The sequence below is a fragment of the Muscardinus avellanarius genome (genome assembly GCF_963383645.1).
Source record: "Muscardinus avellanarius genome assembly, chromosome: 3".
NCBI lineage: Eukaryota > Metazoa > Chordata > Mammalia > Rodentia > Gliridae > Muscardinus > Muscardinus avellanarius.
In genome coordinates this window covers 16490665-16509134 of record NC_137788.1, presented here as the reverse complement: position 1 = coordinate 16509134, position 18470 = coordinate 16490665, and the positions used below count along the sequence as shown (strand labels likewise).

General features: G+C 44.6%; 1 protein-coding gene across 1 annotated transcript in view; it reads left to right on the top strand.

Annotated features, from left to right (window-relative positions):
• EIF4G3 (eukaryotic translation initiation factor 4 gamma 3) overlaps positions 1-18470 on the top strand; it is a gene marked incomplete at both ends in the record, with an annotated part of 253579 nt that overhangs the window by 42756 nt on the left and 192353 nt on the right. Inside the window, one exon of the mRNA XM_080692029.1 lies at positions 11304-11379. Within this exon, the coding sequence (XP_080548155.1) occupies positions 11304-11379 (76 nt within the window). The remainder of the gene's footprint in view (positions 1-11303; positions 11380-18470) is intronic.

Sequence of the window (18470 nt, the reverse complement as noted above, 5' to 3'; positions counted from 1 at the left end):
GCAGTCCATAGCAGACTTCTGCTGAGATCGGTGCTGAGTGCCTGGCACTCATTTTTATTTAGAGAGCAGTTTCATTTTAGGGAGCAGAAACAAGATTAAATCGGAAGCGTATACAGTCGAAGCAGTTGAATCCTAGGGTTTGAATTTGGAGGTAGTTTGAAGAGCCACTCATCATCGGTGCCCACGGTGTTCAGGAAGATTGATCTAATAATATGATACGCTATAAATTGAAGATGAAGACACATCGGTCAGGAAAATCCTAGTAGCGGCTTCAGAAAGAGACACAAGAGAAATAAATGAAGATCTGAATTGGGGTGGTGGTCATGGCTCTGGAAAAGGGAAGGTGAGCGAGGCTTCTGGAAAAATTGTAAAGGTGGCGTAAGAGGAAATGGAATGCACTTTTTGGCTAAAATTGTCTATTAGCGATTTGCCTGAGTGTTAGTAATCCGTCAGTTGCTGTGTTAGGCTAAGGTAGTATAAATTGATTTTTTTTGTTTTATAGTCCTTGGAATTGAACCCAGAGATTCAGTGGAATTGTTGGATTGAACTCTCCCCACTGAGCTACAAGCCCAAGCATTTTTGATTTTATATTTTGAGACAGGGCTTCAGTTTTCCAGGCTGGCCTTGAACATGCAGCCCTCCTGCCTCAGGCTCCCCAGTGTAGAGGTTACAGATGTGTGGTAGAGGTTACAGATGTGTGGCGCTGCACCTGGCTAAACTGATCTTTTTTTTCTTTTTTTCTTTTTTCTTTTCATAACTGGGGATGGAACCCAGGGGCATTCTACCTCCAAGGTACACCCCAGCCCTAGTTTTTATCCTTTATTTTGAAACAGGGTTCATGGAGTTGCAAAGGGCCTCACTAAGTAGCTGAGGCTGTCTACGAACTGCTGCCATTCTTCGGTTTCAGCCTCCTGAATGCTGGGATTAAAAGTGTGCACCACCACGCGTGGCTTCAGCTTAAAATTATCTTTGAAAACTCTTAGAGAGGAGCCATGTCAGATAGCACCATGCTGTTTCAGGAAGCCGAGCACCATTGAGTTTTTGTGGAGGTTATATTTCTTGCTTGTCTAGATACCCGCTAACTCAGTGTTATTCAGGGGCCAGGTTATATAACAAATGTACCTGACATGAGAGGCATACTTTTGATCCTGAGAATCAAAGAAATGAGTCCGTTTGAATCTCAAGTCTCGTGCTGTCTCTGGAGCACAGTCCCTAGAGTGGGCCAGCAGGTCACTCTGTGCACCTGTCCCGGGGCTGCCATGAGCTTCCTCATGGTGTAGTTCAATTTGTGTCCTCACACACATGTAGATTGTACATTCTAATCAGAAACTAGATGGCAATACTGATTTTTCAGGGCGTCACTTCTAAAAGGAGCATTTCTGAGTATTTTATGTAAATAGGAATTAGATAAATATGAATTAAAGAAAGTTTGTCACTTTTTTTTTTTTGGTGGTACTTGGGGTGGAACCCAGGGACCTTCTACCTCTGGGCTACACTCCCAGACCTATTTTATACTTTATTTGGAAACAGGGTCTCACTAAGTTGCTGAGAGCCTCACTAAGTAGCCGAGGCTGGCTTCGAACCTGTGCCATCCACCTGCCTCAGCCTCCCAAGCGCTGGGATTGCAAGCGTGCGCCACCAGGCTGGCTCCCTGTACTCTCTAGGAGTGCGTCTCTGTAAGATACCATGTGTGATTAGTAACAGGAAGGCCTGAGCCACGTTTTGAAGGAGGAGGCGAGCTGTCTTATATTATGAGTCCTTTTGGCTGGAAGCTTCCCACTTGGTGCTGAGCGTGTGGACGGGTTTGTGGGTCTGCCCTGTGCCATTCACTTGTCATTTTACCTGCCTAAGGGTTACGTCAACCTCTTCTTGACTTAATTGCCTATTTCCGGAGTGAAAGTGAACTTTGACTTGTAGACTTAAGTCTCAGAAACACAAGTAACTTACTAAAGCTGTGTATTTCTGATTAAATTGAACATAACTGTTGTTATCTAATCTCCCTCTTTCCTGGTAGGAAAATAGAGATTAACCTCTTCTTCCTTTAAAAAAAATTATAGCTTGTATAAGTGGCTATAACAATGCCTCCTCTTATGGTATCACTTTTTTCATTAATTACAGTTTGTACATTTGGCAGACCTATTAAGAGTGTAGCTGTTGGTGGAGAACCCTGTTCTGGAGCCCAGAGTAGCCACTAAAACTTGTGACTGTAGATGTTGGGCCATTAGCACAATTTGCTAGTAGTTTATAAAACCATCTTCATGATCGCTAATGTTTACTGAGGTTTATTATATTGCCACAGCCCTATAATCCCAGTACTCCAGAGCTGAGACGGGATCGGGGGTTGTATGGACTATTACTCTGGTACTTGCTCTAATGGAGTGTTTTTTATTTATTATTTATTTATTTATTTATTTATTTATTTTTTTTGCGGGTCTGGGGATGGAAACTCAGGGCATTCTACCTCCAAGCTACACCCCCAGCCCTGTTTTTTATTTTTTATTTTGAAACGGTCTTACTGAGTTGCAGAGGGCCTCGCACGTAGCTGAGGCTGTCCGCGAACCGTGACCCGCCCGGCTTAATGGAGTGTTTTAATAATGATAAAAAAATGCTAAGGTGAGAGAGAGGGAACGGGTGGGAGTTGGGGAGGGGCTAAATGAGTGATATGTGTGTGTGTGCCGCTGCCATCTTGTACCCCGTTAAGATGTTTTTTCTACAGTGCATCAATAAAAAAATTAAATGCTGCAGAGATTCTCGCGGTGCTCCGGGCGTGGCGGCAGCAGCGTGTGGCGCAGTGCCTCGCCCAGTTCTTCTGGGTCTCGAAGTCCTTGGCTTCCTTTCGTGTTTATGTTGGTGACTTTGAAGTTCGTACCTTTAGCTTTGCATATTTGTACGTCCAGCTTGCGCACCTACATCTGCTCCAGGATTCCCGATTGTTATTTCAAAACGTACGCGCCCAAACCAGTCCTTTTAGTTGTTTTCACTCCTCGTACTGCCCTCCACCATCTGGCAGATGAGCTGCTCAGGCTTCGCCTCCGTCATTATTCTCGGTCTTCGCTTTCCTCGCTCCTCTTCTCTTGTTTTGTCCACTTCCAGTTGCCCTTCCCTCCATCTAGTCCTGCTGCCCTGGTCTCCTGGGCGCTGTCACCCAGGCCAGGCACCTGCCTGTCCTGACCGCGCCTCTGCTGCCCGCGCTTCCCTCCTCGCATCTCCGTGTCTTTGGAAGTGCTCCCGTGTCGGCCTCGGCTGGTCTTGCCGTCCTGTCCTTACGAGGGCGCTGTGGTCCTGCACAGGCCAGCTTGGCCGTCCTTCCCGCCTCCGCCCTCTGCGGCCTCCCCATTGCTCACCTCCCTTCAGGCCTCTTCTACCTTGTCTAAAATACCATTACCGCCGGGCGTGGTGGCGCACGCGTGTAATCCCCGCGCTGGGGAGGCTGAGACTGGAGGATCGCGTAGGATCGAAGCCAGCCTCAGCTACTTAGTGAGACCCTGTTTCCAAATAAAATATAAAATGGGTCTGGGAGTATAGCCCGGAAGTAGAAAGCCTCTGGGTTCCACCCTCAGTACCACCAAAAAATAAAAAATAAAAATACTATTACCCTCTTTTCTGGGGGCGGGGGGGGTACTGGAGATTGGTTCACTCTGCATCCAGCTACACCACCAGCTTATTTTCCATGTTTGTTTGTTTATTTTTATTTATTTGTGATACCGTGGACTGTACCGAAGAGCACTGCGCTCTGTGCTACATCCCTGTTTTTTTTTTTTTTTTTTTGGGGGGGGGCAGTACTGGGGATTGAACCCAGGGACATTCTATCTCCAAGCTACACCCCAGTCCTACTTTTTATTCTTATTTATTTTGTGGGTTGGGGATGGAACCCAGGGGCATTCGACCTCCGAGTTATACCCCCTGCCCTATTTTTTATTCTTTATTTTGAAACTGGGTCTCACTGAGTTGCAGAGGGCCTCACTAAGTAGCTGAGGCTGTCTGCGAACAGCAATCCTCTAGTCTCAGCCTCCTGAATGCTGGGATTACAAGCGTGCGCCACCACACACGGCTTTTTTTATTTTTATCTTACTTTTTTGCGGTACTTGGGATGGAACCCAGGGGCATTCTACCTCCGAGCTACACCCCCAGCCCTACTTTTTATTCTTTTGAAACAGCCTCTTACTGAGTCGCAAAGGGCCTCACTATGTAGCTGAGGCTGGCTGCAAACTGCAATCCTCCAATCTGCCTCCCAAATGCTGGGCTTACAAGCATGCATCACCACGCTCGGGTTATTCTTTATTTTGAAACAGAGTCACCCAAGTTGTGGAGGGCAAAACTAAGTAGCTGAGGCTGGCTGTGAAGCCGGATCCTCCTGTCCCAGCCTTCCAAGTCCAGGGATTACAAGCGTGTGCCACCGTGCCTGGCTTCCCTGTCATATCTTGTTTGTTTTTGGTATTGGGGATTGAATCCAGGGCATTCTATCCCTGAGCTATACTCCAAGCTATTTCTTCATCTTGTAACGGTCTTGGTAGGTTGCTGAGGGTCTCAGTGGCTTAGACAGACCCTCTTCTCACACTAACATTTTCTCCTTACTGTTTTTACTGTTTGTTATCTTATTTCTTACTGACTTGGGTCTGTTTGCCTGCAATAGAATGTAAGTCCCATGAGCATGAGAACCTTGCCATCTGCTTTACTACTTTGTAGCTACTCACAGAATGTCTGAGAGTGGATGAACGCAGGAGTTGACTAGCTTTTCAAGCAGACCTCTCTGAGCGTTTGCCCTCCTCGTACCAGTTCCCACCGTGGCCGGATGACATTGCTGTCGTTTGGGGCGGGAAGGTGGAGCTAGCGGGGTTAGATGTCAGCTGCCGGGCATGGTGCAGTGCTTTCTGTCGTGACTTCGTGGTCCTTGGAACACTTCCTGAATGTTGTGCTATCACTGTTCTGTGATTGAGGAAGCTGCACTCAGGGGTTAGCTAGGACTACACGGGAAGTAAGGCTGCGAGTAGAAAAGGGACCCACAGTCCACGCCATGGCCCCCGTGGCCCGGGGTGACGCGGGACTCTGTGGAAGCTTCTCAGTTAGGGAAGGTCTTGGTAACCTAGAAAGGGGAGACAAGAGCCGGGCGTGATGGCGCACACTTGTGATACAGCATTCGGGAGGCGGAGACCGGAGGATTGTGGTTCGCTGGCAGCCTCAGCTACTTAGGCCCTCTGCAACTCAGTGAGACTGTTTCAAAAATACTAAGGCCAGGCGTGGTGGCGCACACTTGTAGTCATGGTATTTGGGAGGCTGAGACAGGATCGTGCAGGTTCGAAGCCAGCCTCAGCTTCTTAATGAGGCTCTCAGCAACTTAGTGATACCCTGTTTCCAAATAAAAATATTAAAAAAAAATTGGTCTGGGAGTGTAGCCTAGAGGTAGAAAGCCCCTGGGTTCCATGCCCAGTATCACCAAAATAAAAATAAAAATAATAAAAAAAATAGGGCCGGGGTGTAGCTCAGAGGTAGATAGTCCTGGGTTCCATCCCTGGTACCTCAAAAAAAAAAAAAAAAAAAAAAAAGGAGAGACATACTTTATTTGTTTTTCGTCCTAACTGCCGCCAGCCTATCCTTAAAGTCTCACTGTACCCATTCATCTCTCAGTAAAAGGAAGCTCATTCACGATTCGCTTGGGAATTCTTTGTTCTCCTAAAACGTACAAGTCGAGTGGTGTGAAGTAATCACTTCTGGCTGCTTCCTTGCTTTTTACCTAGTGAACTTTGAGCACAGGAAACTGTAACTGGGAGTAGTCAGCCTGAAGGAGGACGGGGAAGCTGACCGAAGGCCACAGGGCGCAGGTCCACTTGGCAGGGGGACGGGCCGTTGTTACAGGACATAGGATCAAATGAACCCCACGGCGTCTACCTTAAAACCCCAAGGGCGCACCTCGGAGGCTTCGCACGATGGGGAGATCAGTGTGTGTGTTTATAAGTAATTGATTTTAGAAATACATCCAGGTAATTTCCTCCTTGAACAACAGTACATTTGTCAGCATGGAAAGCATCATGAGATAGCTGGTTTTAATTTTTATTATTAGTGAAGGTGACTCAGTAGGAAAGAGAACTGAAATAGAATAGCTGAGCTACACCCAGGCCCTGTTTTATTTTTATTTTTGAAACAGGGTCTCGCTAGATTGGTGAGAATCTCACTTTTTGCTGAGGCTGTATTTGAACCTGTGATCCTCCTGTCTCAGCCTCCCAAAGTACTGGGATTACTGGTGTGAGCCAGCATGCCCGCTGACCTTCAAATTTCATTTCTAAAAATTCTCTCTTGTTAGTTTTTTTATTAGAAAAATTAAGTATTTGAATATAAATCAGCAATTTGATCTACAGAAATATCAAGTAGGTGTGCTATTGTTTTTAATCATAATTAAATTTTTTTTTTTTTGCAGTACTGGGAATGGAATCCAGAGGCATTCTACCTCCGAGCTATACCCCCAGCCCTATTTTTTATTCTTTATTATTTTGAAACAGTCTCACTGAGTTGCAAAGGGCCTCACTAGCTGAGGCTGTCTGCGAACCACAATCCTCCTGTCTCAGCCTCCCAAAGACTGGGATTACAAGTGTGCACCACCACGCGGCTTATTTTAATCATAATTTTCTAAAAATTAAGAACAACATGTTCTGGATTGTTGTACATGCATGCTATAGTGCTCATTGGCTAAATTAGAATTTTAAGTGGCACTATGAAAAGCGGTTGTTACCTTAATTTAAACAAGGTAAGCACCAGCGATTTTTGCTGATTCAGAACTGTAAGCCATTCGTGTGTGACATTTCTTTCAGTTCACTTGTTTCTGGAGAAAATGCTTAGTAGCACTTGTCTCATACCAATTTAGCGAGGCTTTTAGAGTGAAGTAGTGCTCCAAACAGCCTAATTACAAATTATTAAAATATCAAGTTAAGCTGGGCTTGGTGGGGCATGCTTATAATCCCAGGTACTTGGGAGGCTGAGACAGGAGGATCACAGGTTCAAAGCCAGCCTCAGCAGCGTAGTGAGGCCCTCCACAACTTAGTGTGAGACCCTGTTTTCAAATAAAATATATATATAAAAAAATAGGTCTAGACAGCTGGGTGTGGTGGTGCACACTTGTAACCCCAGCATTTGGGAGGCTGAAACAGGAAGATTGTGGTTTGCAGACAGCCTCAGCTACCTAGGCCCTTTCCAACTCGGTAAGACCCTGTTTCAAAATAAAGACTGAAAAATAGGGCTGGGGGTGTAGCCCGGAGGAAGAATGCCTCTGGGTTGCATCCTCAGTACTGGGGGGAAAAATCAAGTCATATAGCTGGACCTGGTGGCACACGTCGTAATCTCAGTACTTGGGAGGCTGAGACAGGTGGTTCTCAGTTCACGGCTAGCCTGAGCAACTTAGTGAGGCCCTTTTTCCAAATAAAAAATAAAATAGGGCTACGGTTATAGCTTGGAGGTAGAATGCCCATAGGTTCCACCCCTAGTATCAAAAGGGGGAAAAAATCAAGTTTAAGATTTTTTGTTGATCTAGTTACTTACCATGTCCGCGGTTCGAGGACAGCCCTTTGCAACTCACTGAGACCCTGTTTCAAAATAAAGAATAAAAAATAGGGCTGGGGGTATAGTTCAGAGGTAGACTGCCCCTGGGTTCCATCCCCAGTACTGCAAAAAATAAAATAAAGTAAAATAAAATAAAATCGGTCTGGGGATATAGCTCAGAGGTAATATGCCCCCGCGTCCAATCCCCAGTAAAAAAAAAAAAAGCAAAAATAATCAAGGGCTGGGAGTATAGCTCAGAGGTAGAGTGCCCTAGCTTCAATCCCTAGTACCTCAAAACAGGAAAATAAGTTTTTAGGAGGGAGGGAGGGAGAGAGGGAGGGAGAGGAAACCAGGAGGCACATCCTTTCCCTTTGTGAGGTTGAGAGGAGCGAGAGCCTCTTGGGCATGGTGTTGATAACGCACTTGAGGGCTTGTTCTCAGTGGTGAGAATGAGTCCTACTTGAAACAAGCAATAGCGGTTGGTAGTGCAGGAGGAAGAATGGCCTCATCTACCCCAGCCAGATACCGCGCTGCGTACGGAACGCAGTGCAGCCCAAGTTCTGCCTTCATTTAGAAAGAGCGGACAAATCGCATCGAGGGCTCTCCCGACACTTGCTAGGTGCGTGCTCGTGTGCGTGTGCGTGCTCGTGCCGTGCGTGTGGTCTGGATGAAGCAGTTTCTGTGTGAAATGTGTTAGCTCTGTCCCTTCTCAGTGCAACATTTAAGTGGTTTCTTGTGTGTAGGAGATTGTGGCAGTGCATTTAACTCTTGTCTGCAGTTGCTAGTCGAAAAAGCTGCGTAGAGACTGCACGGTATCTTTAGACATTTTCATGTAAAGCATAAGTTATTTTGTTTTTCCTTTTCTGACCGGCTAAGCTGTCTACTTGGATATAAAGACTTAATGATTCTTTTGACTTTGGCAAGTTGTGTGCATTTTTTTTTTTTACTCTCTGCTTTGAAAGGCTGAGACAGGATTATAGGTTCAAGGCCAGCTTCAGCAACTTGGCGAGGCCCATCTCAACTTAGAGCATTTTTTGTTTTTGTTTTTGTTCTTTTGTGGGACTAGGGATGGAACCCAGGGGCATTCTACCTAAGAGCTACACTCCCTGCCCTATTTTTTATTCTTTAATTTGAAACAAGGTTTCACTGAGTTGCAAAGGGCCTCACTAAGTAGCTGAGGCTGTCCACAAACGCAATCCTCCTGTCTCAGCCTCCTGAATGCTGGGATTACAAGTGTGCGCCCCCATGCCTGGCGAGAATATGTTTAAAAATAAAAAATAAGGTAAGCTGGGTGTGGTGACGCACGCTTGTAATTCCCTCTCTTGGGAGGCTGAGACAGGAGGATCACACAGGTTTAAAGCCAGCCTCGCCGGCAGCCTCGCTGGGCGTGGTGGCGCACGCTTGTGATCCCCACGCTTGGGAGGCAGAGACAGGAGGATCGCTCAGGTTCGAAGCCAGCTGCGCGCGCTGGTTTAGGAGACCCTGTTTCCAAATGAAAATGTAAAAATAGGTCTGGGAGTGTAGCCCAGAGGTAGAAGGGCTTCCAGGAACCCCAGTACCACCAAAAAAAAAAAAAAGAAGAAAGAAAAGAAAAAAAAGCCAGCCTCAGCTCTTTAGTGAGGCTCTCAGCAACTTAGTGAGACCCTGTTTCCAAATAAAGTATAGAAAGCCCCTAGGTTCCACCCCTAGTACCACACACACACACCAAAAAAAAAAAAAAAAAAAAAAAAAGGGCTGGGGAGCCAGGTGTAGTGGCACACACCTGTAATCTCAGTGTTTGGGAGGCTGAGACAGGAGGATCACAGGTTCGAGGAAGCCTCAGCAAGTAGTGAGACGCTCATCAACCTAGGGTGACCCTGTTTCTAAATAAAAATAAGATGGGACTGGGGTGTAGCTAGAGGTAGAATGCCCGTGGTTTACTCTCCAGTACTCCCCAAATAGTGCTGGGGTGTAGCTAGAGGTAGACGCCCTGGGTTCAGACCCCAGCGACACACACACGCCTGTTTGCAGCTCGCGTGTTGTCTGCCAAGCCGGCCTACGGATTCAGAAAAGAACACGGACACGGTATGAGAAGCATTAAGTAACCTGGGCGTGGCGGCGCATCTGGAATCTCAGTGTTTGGGAGGCAGAGAAAAAAAGTATTAGATATTAAGTTAAAGGAAAGACTCTTGCTTTAGGTTTATAACATTAGTAGTCATATTTTGTGTGTGATTAAAAAGACATTACAAGCCGGGCGTGGTGGCGCACGCTTGTCATCCCAGCATTCGGGAGGCTGAGAGCTGAGGATCGTGGTTTGCGGACGCCTCAGCTACTTAGTGAGGCCCTCTGCAGCTCAGTGAGACCCGGTTTCAAAATAAAGAATAAAAAATGGTGGTGCATGCTTGTAATCTCAGTACTTGGGAGGCTGAGGGAGGAGGATTGCGGTTAGTGGCCAGCCTCAGTTACTTTAGTGAGACCCTGTTTTAAAATAAAGAATAAAAAATAGGGCTGAGGGTGTAGCTCAGAGGTAGAATGCCTTGGGGTGAAATTCTCAGTACTGGAAAGAAAATTTAAAATTATCTAATTTCATTTATCTGATCCCAGTTTTGTTGGTACCAGTTTTGTTGTTGATTTATAGGTATTCTTTAAAAAATACATTTAAATTGAACAAATAATTTTATTCACTGTTGAAAAACATATAATTATATAATCCTATTCAAAGGTAATTACTACTGATTTTTTGTTGTCATTCTTTTTTTGTGTTATGTTTGGTATTGGGGATTAAACTCTGGGGCATTCTACCTCTGAGCTCTACCCCTATCCTTTTTTAGTTTTAATTTGAAACAGGGTCAAATGTTCTGCAACTTAGTGATAGGCCAGTTGTTGAGGCTGGCCTCCTGCTTTAGCCTCCCAAATACAAGCATGCATTACAAGCATGCATCTCCACACCCGGCATTGGTTGTCATTCTTTTGGGGGCATTCTATCTCTGAACTATACCCCAGCCCTATTTTTTATTCTTTATTTTGAAACAGGGTCTCACCAAGTTGCAAAGGGCCTTACCAAGTAGCTGAGGCTGTCCGCGAGCCGCCATCCTCCCGTCTCAGCCAGCCAATTACAAGCGTGCGCCACCACGCCCTGCTGGTCGTCATCCTTAAAGATGCCCAGAGTACACAAGTGTTTTTTCTATTTCAAAACATCCCCGTACCAAGTAGAAACGGTTGCATCTTTTAGTCTTGAAGTTGAATATAATGATAGTCTTTTGTCTTTTAAAGAATGTTCTGTTGGCGTGCAGAAGTAATTGAAAGTAAATACTGCTGTGACTCTTTTTAAAATGGGGAGCTGGTGGACTCTATGAGGAAAATTACAGCTAAAATTAAAAAGCAAAACAAGGAAATCATTGTGCTTGCTATTCCTGTGTAGTTAGCAGAATAGACTGGGCCTTTATCAGCAGATTCCACTTGATGAGTTAGTCTTACCGTCCTGAATATTCTCTTTATACTTCCTTAGTCTTCTTCCATAGGAAGTAAGTGCGGCGGGTCCTGTCGTGGGCCTGGAGACTTGTGTTTGTTTTGCGGCCCGTGGCATGTTTCCGATGGCAGCACTTCTGGAGAGACTGAGTTACTCACATTAGGACATTGGAAGTACTTTACTTTCTACTTTCTGTGGAGGAGTAGGGATTTGACTCCACTTACTGGGCAAAAAATCTTGTGTCATTGACAATGTTATGGTGGCAATTTCCCCTGACTGCCAGAGCAATCCAGTTTTGAGCTCTCTTGTCCTTAACTCACCCTTCTAGAATTCCTAGAGGACCTGTGCCGCAGCCTCTGGAGGACCGAATCTTCACGCCCACCGTCTCGGCGGTCTACAGCACGGTGAGTGGCGCCCGCGTGGCGCTCGTGTCCGCTGGGCACTCGAGCCCTTGGTCCAGGCAGAATTTGCTTGATTGGCATGTAGCCGTTTGGTGTGAGGTTCTTTTTCCATCATACTAAACTGAGAAGTGAGGTGAAACAAACTTTCTATTAAGACAGCAGGTTGGAGGCAGGTGTGATGGCGCACACCTGTAACCCCAGTTCTTGGGAGCCTGAGGCCAGAGGATCACAGGCTTAAGGCCAGCCGTAGCGATTTAGTGAGACCCCCTTTCAAAATAAAAAGGGCTGGGGTGTAGCTCGGAGGTAGAATGACCCTACGTTCAGTTTTCACTACCCAAAATAAAAACATTAAAATTGGTCAGTCTGCGTGTCTCCTCCCCCTTTTCATAAATATTAATCTCTGGCCTTGTATTATGAATCTTTTTGGACACTGATTTTTAACTTTTTAATCATTAAAAATTAATTAACTTATTGTGGTACTGGGAATTGAACCCCAAGGGCATTTTACCTCTGAACCACACCCCCAGCCCTATTTTTCTTTTATTCTTTATTTTGAAAGAGGGTCTTGATAGGTTGTGAAGGGCCTCACCTAACAAGCTGAGGCTGGCAGTCAACTTGAGATCCTCCTGTCTGAGCTTTCCAAGTATTGGAAATACAAATGTGCGCCACCATACCCTGCTTAATTTTTTTTAACTAAAAGTTTTTATTTAGCTGAGCGTGGTAGCACACACTTGTAAACCCAGCATTTTGGAGGCTGAGACAGAGGATCGCGGTTTGTGGACAGCCTCAGCTATTAGTGAGGCCAGGTATGGTGGCCCACGCTTGTAATCCCAGCATTTTGGAGGCTGAGATCAGAGGATCAGGTTGTTGGACAGCCTCAGCTACTTAGTGAGGCTCTTTGCAACTCAGCGAGAAGCTGTTTCAAAATAAAGCATACAAAGTAGGGCTGGGAGAATGTAGGGCTGGGAATATAGCTCAGAGGTAGAATGTCCCTGGAAGTAGAATGCCCCTGGGTTCTATCCCCAATACCAAAAAAAAAAAAAAAGGTTTTATTTACTTATTTTTCTCCTTGATTATATGTGAAATATACAGAACAGTTGAAAATGAGGAAGAGTTTTTTTGTATTTAATGATTGATTCAAATTAATAACTGAAGGGAATGTAAGAGGATGGAGGTAATAAAATTGAAAGCAAATTTTAGATGTGCTGCAGTGAGCCTAAGGTGATGGGGAGCTAGGAGAATCACCCCGATCCTAGCATACATAATTGTAGTCAGTGCGGGGCACACATGCAGGCCTGGCTGCTTAGGAGGAGGACGGGAAGTCCAGCTCCAGCCTGGGCAGTTTAGGGACTCTTTCTCAAAGTGAAAAACGAAACGCACTGGAGACGTAATTAGGTGGTAAAGCAGCCTTGGGTTTAATCCCACATACCAATTTAAAAAAAAAGGTTTCTGCACACTGAAGAACTCAGCCTAGTGAGGGGATGCGTCAGCCAGTGGCTGTAATCTAAGGTGCTGTGATGGAGCAGTCATTCTTAGCAGGTGGAGTGACGTTTTAGAGTATAAAAATTGTCGCAGTGCTTTCTCTTTCAAGCAGATCCTGTACCCAGGGCTTGCATATAATTGTAGTTTCACAGATGCCCATGAACTCTTTAGTTCCCAGGTTAAGAACCTCTGGTTAGAGATAGGAGCCAATTATTATATAGCAGAGGAAGAGCCTGCTTCACCAAGAAAATGACGCGTAAGCTGCAAGGCGAGGCTCCGTGAGGCAGGGAGCCAGGGAGAGGCCTTCTGGGAAGTGAGGACTCGGAGGGTGCTGAGCCCAGTAAATGGGAGAGGTGGCTTCGAGGGTTTGAAGCTCCCAAATGCAGGTCAGGGGTGAAATAATTTTTCCTGGTTTGCCTGAAATGAATCTCAGTTTGTGCTTATCCTAGATCTGCTAAGCATCGGTGAATTACTTTTCCAGCACCCTTTGCTCTTGTAATTGACCCACTTTGTATGATAATTCTCTGGTCATCCTTGTAATTGGGAACATTCAGTTCACATCGAAATGTAACATTTAATGTTTTTCTAGTACAAACTTCTCTGAGCCATAGGTCTTTTTGACTACTTTCTCCCCCCCCCCCCCCCGCCTTTTTTTCTCTTTCTTCTCAAATATTAAAATACTGGGCAAAAGGGCAGCATTATTTTCGTTGGAAATGCCTTTTAATATACGACAGTTTTTTAAATTATAAAAGTACACCTTCACCATTGAAAATTTTTTTTTCATTTTTGCTGTACTAGGGATTAAATGAAGGGGCATTCTACCTCCGAACTACAGCCCCAGCCCTATTTTTTATTCTCTAATTTTGAAACAGGGTCTCACTGAGTTGCAGAGGGCCTCGCTAAGTAGCTGAGGCTGTCCGCGAACCGCGATCCTCCTGTCTCAGCTGCCCAAGTACTGGGATTATAAGCATGTGCCAGCACAGCTGGTGAAATATTATTTTTAAAATTTAAATAAGGAAATACAAAAAAAAGAAAGTTTCTGGTAATTGGAGTGATTTCTAGGGACAGCTACTACAACTGGTTTTTTGCTATAGTTTTATTTTTTTCTGTTCCGTAGGATCTGTAAGATGTTTTATCCTAACTTTTCACTTTACGTTGGTCTTACCCATGTAATTTCTTTAGTGATAAATGATTATGTCTTGTTAAAATAATTTAATCACTCTCCCTTAGACCATTGCTTCTTGAGGTTTTTTTTTTTTTTTCCAGTACTAGAGATTGAACCCAGGGGTATTCTACCTCTGAGCTACATCTCCTGCCCTATTTTTGGGGGGAGGGGATGAGGGATGGAACCCAGGGGCCTTCTACTTCTGGGCTACACTCCCAGACCTATTTTTTATTCTTTATTTGGAAACAGGGTCTCACTGAGTGGAAGGGGTCTCAGTAAGTAGCTTAGGCTGTCTTCGAGCCATGATTCTCCTGTCCCAGCCTCCCACATGCTGGGATTATAAGCGTGCACAACTATGCCTGGATTGATTTTCCTCTTAGCTTCTTAAACCTTTTTACTTTTAATACTTTTGAATTATTGGGCATATAAAATAATGCCATTTTCTTGCTTGTCGTGGCAAAAAATATTTTGGTTGTAAAAAGATTGTATTGTTTCTGTTGTCATTGTTGTCTAAGAGCATTAATGAGCAATACTTGATCATAGTTAGGAATCCAGAATTTTGTATTTGTCAGAAATTTATTAAGAGATAAAAACCACATCTAGACATTTCCTTGATAGAAGTACTAGTAGGATTTAGTGGTAGAGCAGGGGATGTGCAGAGGATAACTCTCCAGCCCCCCAGTGTCAACAGATCCACAGCTGAGAAGCCCTGACCTGGATTTTCCTTGTTAGGTGATACAGTTAAGATTCATTAATACTGACATTCGTTGTGCTGCTAGTATTTGAATACCCTCAAGTGGAACCGTAGTAGATGCTGGTAGAAAAAACATTTATATGAAAATCAAAAAGAAAAGTTGTAGGAAGTGTTATAAAAGAAGGCAAAGCTGGGAGTGGCGGTTTATGTTTATAATCCCAGCATTTGGGAGACTGAGACCAGAGGATCAAGGTTGCAGACAGCCCTAGCTACTACTTAGTAAGGCCCTTTGCAACTCAGTGAGACCCTGTTTCAAAATAATAAAAAAAAATAAGTTGGGCGTGGTGGCGCACACTGTAATCCCCGCACTTGGGAGGCTGAGACAGGAGGATGGCACAGGTTCGAAGCCAGCCTCAGCTACTGAGTGAGGCTCTCAGCAACTTAGTGAGACCTCGTTTCCAAATAAAGTATAAAAAATAGGTCTGGGAGTATAGCCCGGAGGTAGAAAAGCCCTTGGGTTCTACCCCCAGTACCACAAACACAAAATAAAATAAAATAAGAAATAAAAAATAGGACTGGGGGTATCGCTCTGAGGTAGAAAGCCCCTGGGGGTTCTACCCCCAGTACTGAAAAAGAAGAAGAGGAAGAAGAAGAAGAAGAAGAAGAAGAAGAAGAAGAAGAAGAAGAAGAAGAAGAAGAAGAAGAAAGGGCATAAAGTTGACGTAGAGAGGTGCTTTATCCCAGGGCCTTGTGCGTGTTATCTATGTCCCCAGCTCTTGATTTTTTTCACTAAGGGTGGCCTTGAGCTTAGAATTCTCCTGCCTTGGCCTCCTGAGTAGCTGGGATTGCGGCATGCTCCACCATGCCCAGCTGAGTAATTTCTGTTTGATGTGATTGAAAAGATGGCATTTTAGGTGATATCTGAAATTTGAAGAGCTGATTGGGAGGAAGAAGAGTACCAACCCCAGCAGTCAATGTCGCGTAGACACTAAGGCTCCCAGCGGGCGCAGCCCTCTTGTTGCTTGGCGCTCCCTGCCCCGGGGACCGCCGGGACGGTGTCAGTGGCAGTGAGTCTCGGGAGCACTGAGTGTGGCTGTGTGGCTGAGAAGCTGCATTTTAAGTTTTATTTAATTTTTGTGTGTTTAAATGTGTAAATAGCTTTAAATATAAATATTTTTGAATACCATTTAAAAAGTTCTCGAGGCTGACAGAGTCCAGCCTTCATCGTTTTAGTGTCTGTGGTCTGATATGTGGATCAGTAGTCATTTTTATCCTGATTTGATCAGTAGATTGACAGTGACCCTAAAAACATTCTTAAAGATCCCAAAACTGGGCAGAGCATTGTGGAACTGTCATACTGAGGTCAGTGAAGAGCTGTGGCAACGTACTGCTGCCCTTTTAAAACTCACTAGCCACAAACAGAAGCCGGGCGTGGTGGCCCACGTTTGTAATCCCAGCACTGGGGAGGCCGAGACGGGAGGATCTGGGTTCACAGACAGCCTCAGCTACTTGGGGAGGCCCTTCACAACGCAGACCCTCCCTGTTTCAAAAAACAAAAAGACTGAAAATGAGGGCTGGTGGTTTAGCTGGGAGGTAGAATGTCCTTGGGTTCAGTCCTCAGTATCCCACCCCCAAAAGAGGGACCATCCCTTTAGTGTCATTTTATAGAGTACTTTATGTATTCTTGCTAATCAAACAAAAGATTGATAATGGACCAATTTAAAATAAATTGTGGGAAATTTGTCATAACTCTCGTAATTTAAAAAACTCAAGGTACGCATTATTATTGCTGTGTTGTTGGCATGAATAGAGAGGTAAATTTTTTTTTTTTTTTATGGTACTGGGGATAGAACGCAGGGTGTTTTACCTCCGAGCCACACCCCCGCCCTATTTTTTGTTATTTATTTTATTTATTTATTTTTTTGGTGGTACTGGGGTTCCTGGAAGCCCTTCTACCTCCGGGCTACACTCCCAGACCTATTTTATATTTTTGAAACAGGGTCTCTTACGCCAGCGCGGCTGGCTTCGAACCTGCGTGATCCTCCTGTCTCCGCCTCCCAAGCGCGGGGATTACAAGCGTGCGCCACCACGCCCGGCTTGTTATTTATTTTAAAACAGGGTCTCACTGAGTTGCAGAGGGCCTCACTAAGTAGCTGAGGCTGTCTGTGAACTGCGATCCTCTGGTTTCAGCCTCCCGAATGCTGGGATTACTAGCGTGCGCCACAATTTTAACTAAAGCTTTGATAGAATTTATATATTTTAACTTATAAGAAATTCATTAAATTTATAATTGAAAACTATAAATAAATTAATTGAATTAAATAAAACTTAATTTATAAGTAAATTTATAAATTCTAAACTTATTTAACTTATTATACAATTCCTGCTATTATAATTATTCTATCTGTGGTACTGGGATTGAACCAGGGGTATTCTACCTCCAAAGTATTGAACCCCTTTTATTTTTTATTGTGAAACAAGGCCTTGCTATGTTACAGTGCTGTTGCCTTGAACCTGCAGGCCTCCTCTCGGCCTCCCTGGATTACAGGGATTACAGGCATGTGCCCCTGTGCTTTGTTTACTTAAAAAAATTAGCTGGGCATGGTGGTGCAGGCTTGTAATCCCTGCATTTGGGAGGCTGAGATGGAAGGGTCGCAATTTGTGGACAGCCTCAGCTACTACTTAGTGAGGCCCTCCGCAACTCAATGAGACTCTGTTTCAAAATAAACAATAAAAAATATGGGCTGGGCGTGTAGCTCAGAGGTAGAATGCTCCTGGGCTCCATCCCCAGTACCTCAAAAAAAAAAAAAAAAAAATCCAGAAAATTAATTAGGAATATATGTCAAGTATTTAGTACGCAGAATCATTCTACCTCTGAACTATACCCTGGGCCCTATTTTCTTTTCTTTTCTTTCTTTTCTTTTCTCTCTTTCTTTCTTTTTTTCTTTCCTTCTTTCTTTCTATTTTGTGGTTCTGGGCATGGAACCCAGGGGCCTTCTACCTCAAAGCCACATCCCCAGCCCTATTTTTTATTTTTTATTTTGAAACAAGCTCTCACTGAGTTGCAGAGGGCCTCACTACGTAGCTGAGGCTGGCTTTGAACCTGTGCGATCCTCCAGTCTCAGCCTCCCAAATGCTGGGATTACAAGCGTGCGTCACCACGCCCAGTTTTATTCTTTTTTATTTTGAAATAGAGTTTCACTAAATTGTGAAGGGCCTCACCAAGTTTGAAAAGCCAATTCAGAGAGTTTTTTGTGGCCAGGCGTGGTGGCGCACGCTTGTCATCCCCGCGCTTGGGAGGCGGAGACAGGAGGATCGCGCAGGTTCGAAGCCAGCCGCGCGCGCTGGCTTAGGAGACCCTGTTTCCAAATAAAAATGTAAAAATAGGTCTGGGAGTGTAGCCCGGAGGTAGAAGGGCTTCCAGGAACCCCAGTGACAAAGATATCATAGAAAAGAAAAGGAAGTATATTACTGAAATGTGTGAATAAAGACTGATAACTGGCTTAGGGCGCAGCTTTCTGGGACAGATGTTACCAACATCCGTCTGAAAATTTGTCAAATATCTTATCAGGAGTGCTAATTTTATTTTCCAGTGGAAGCTAGTAAATTATAATGGGAAACGTTGGCCTGGACTGGGATTGGGGCAGATTTCTGTGAAAGAAAAAGTTGTAAAGAAGGTCCTCTCACTTTGTATGCTTATAGTTTAGCTGGAAACAAAAAATGTACTCATGGAATATTAGAGAGTTGTTAAAA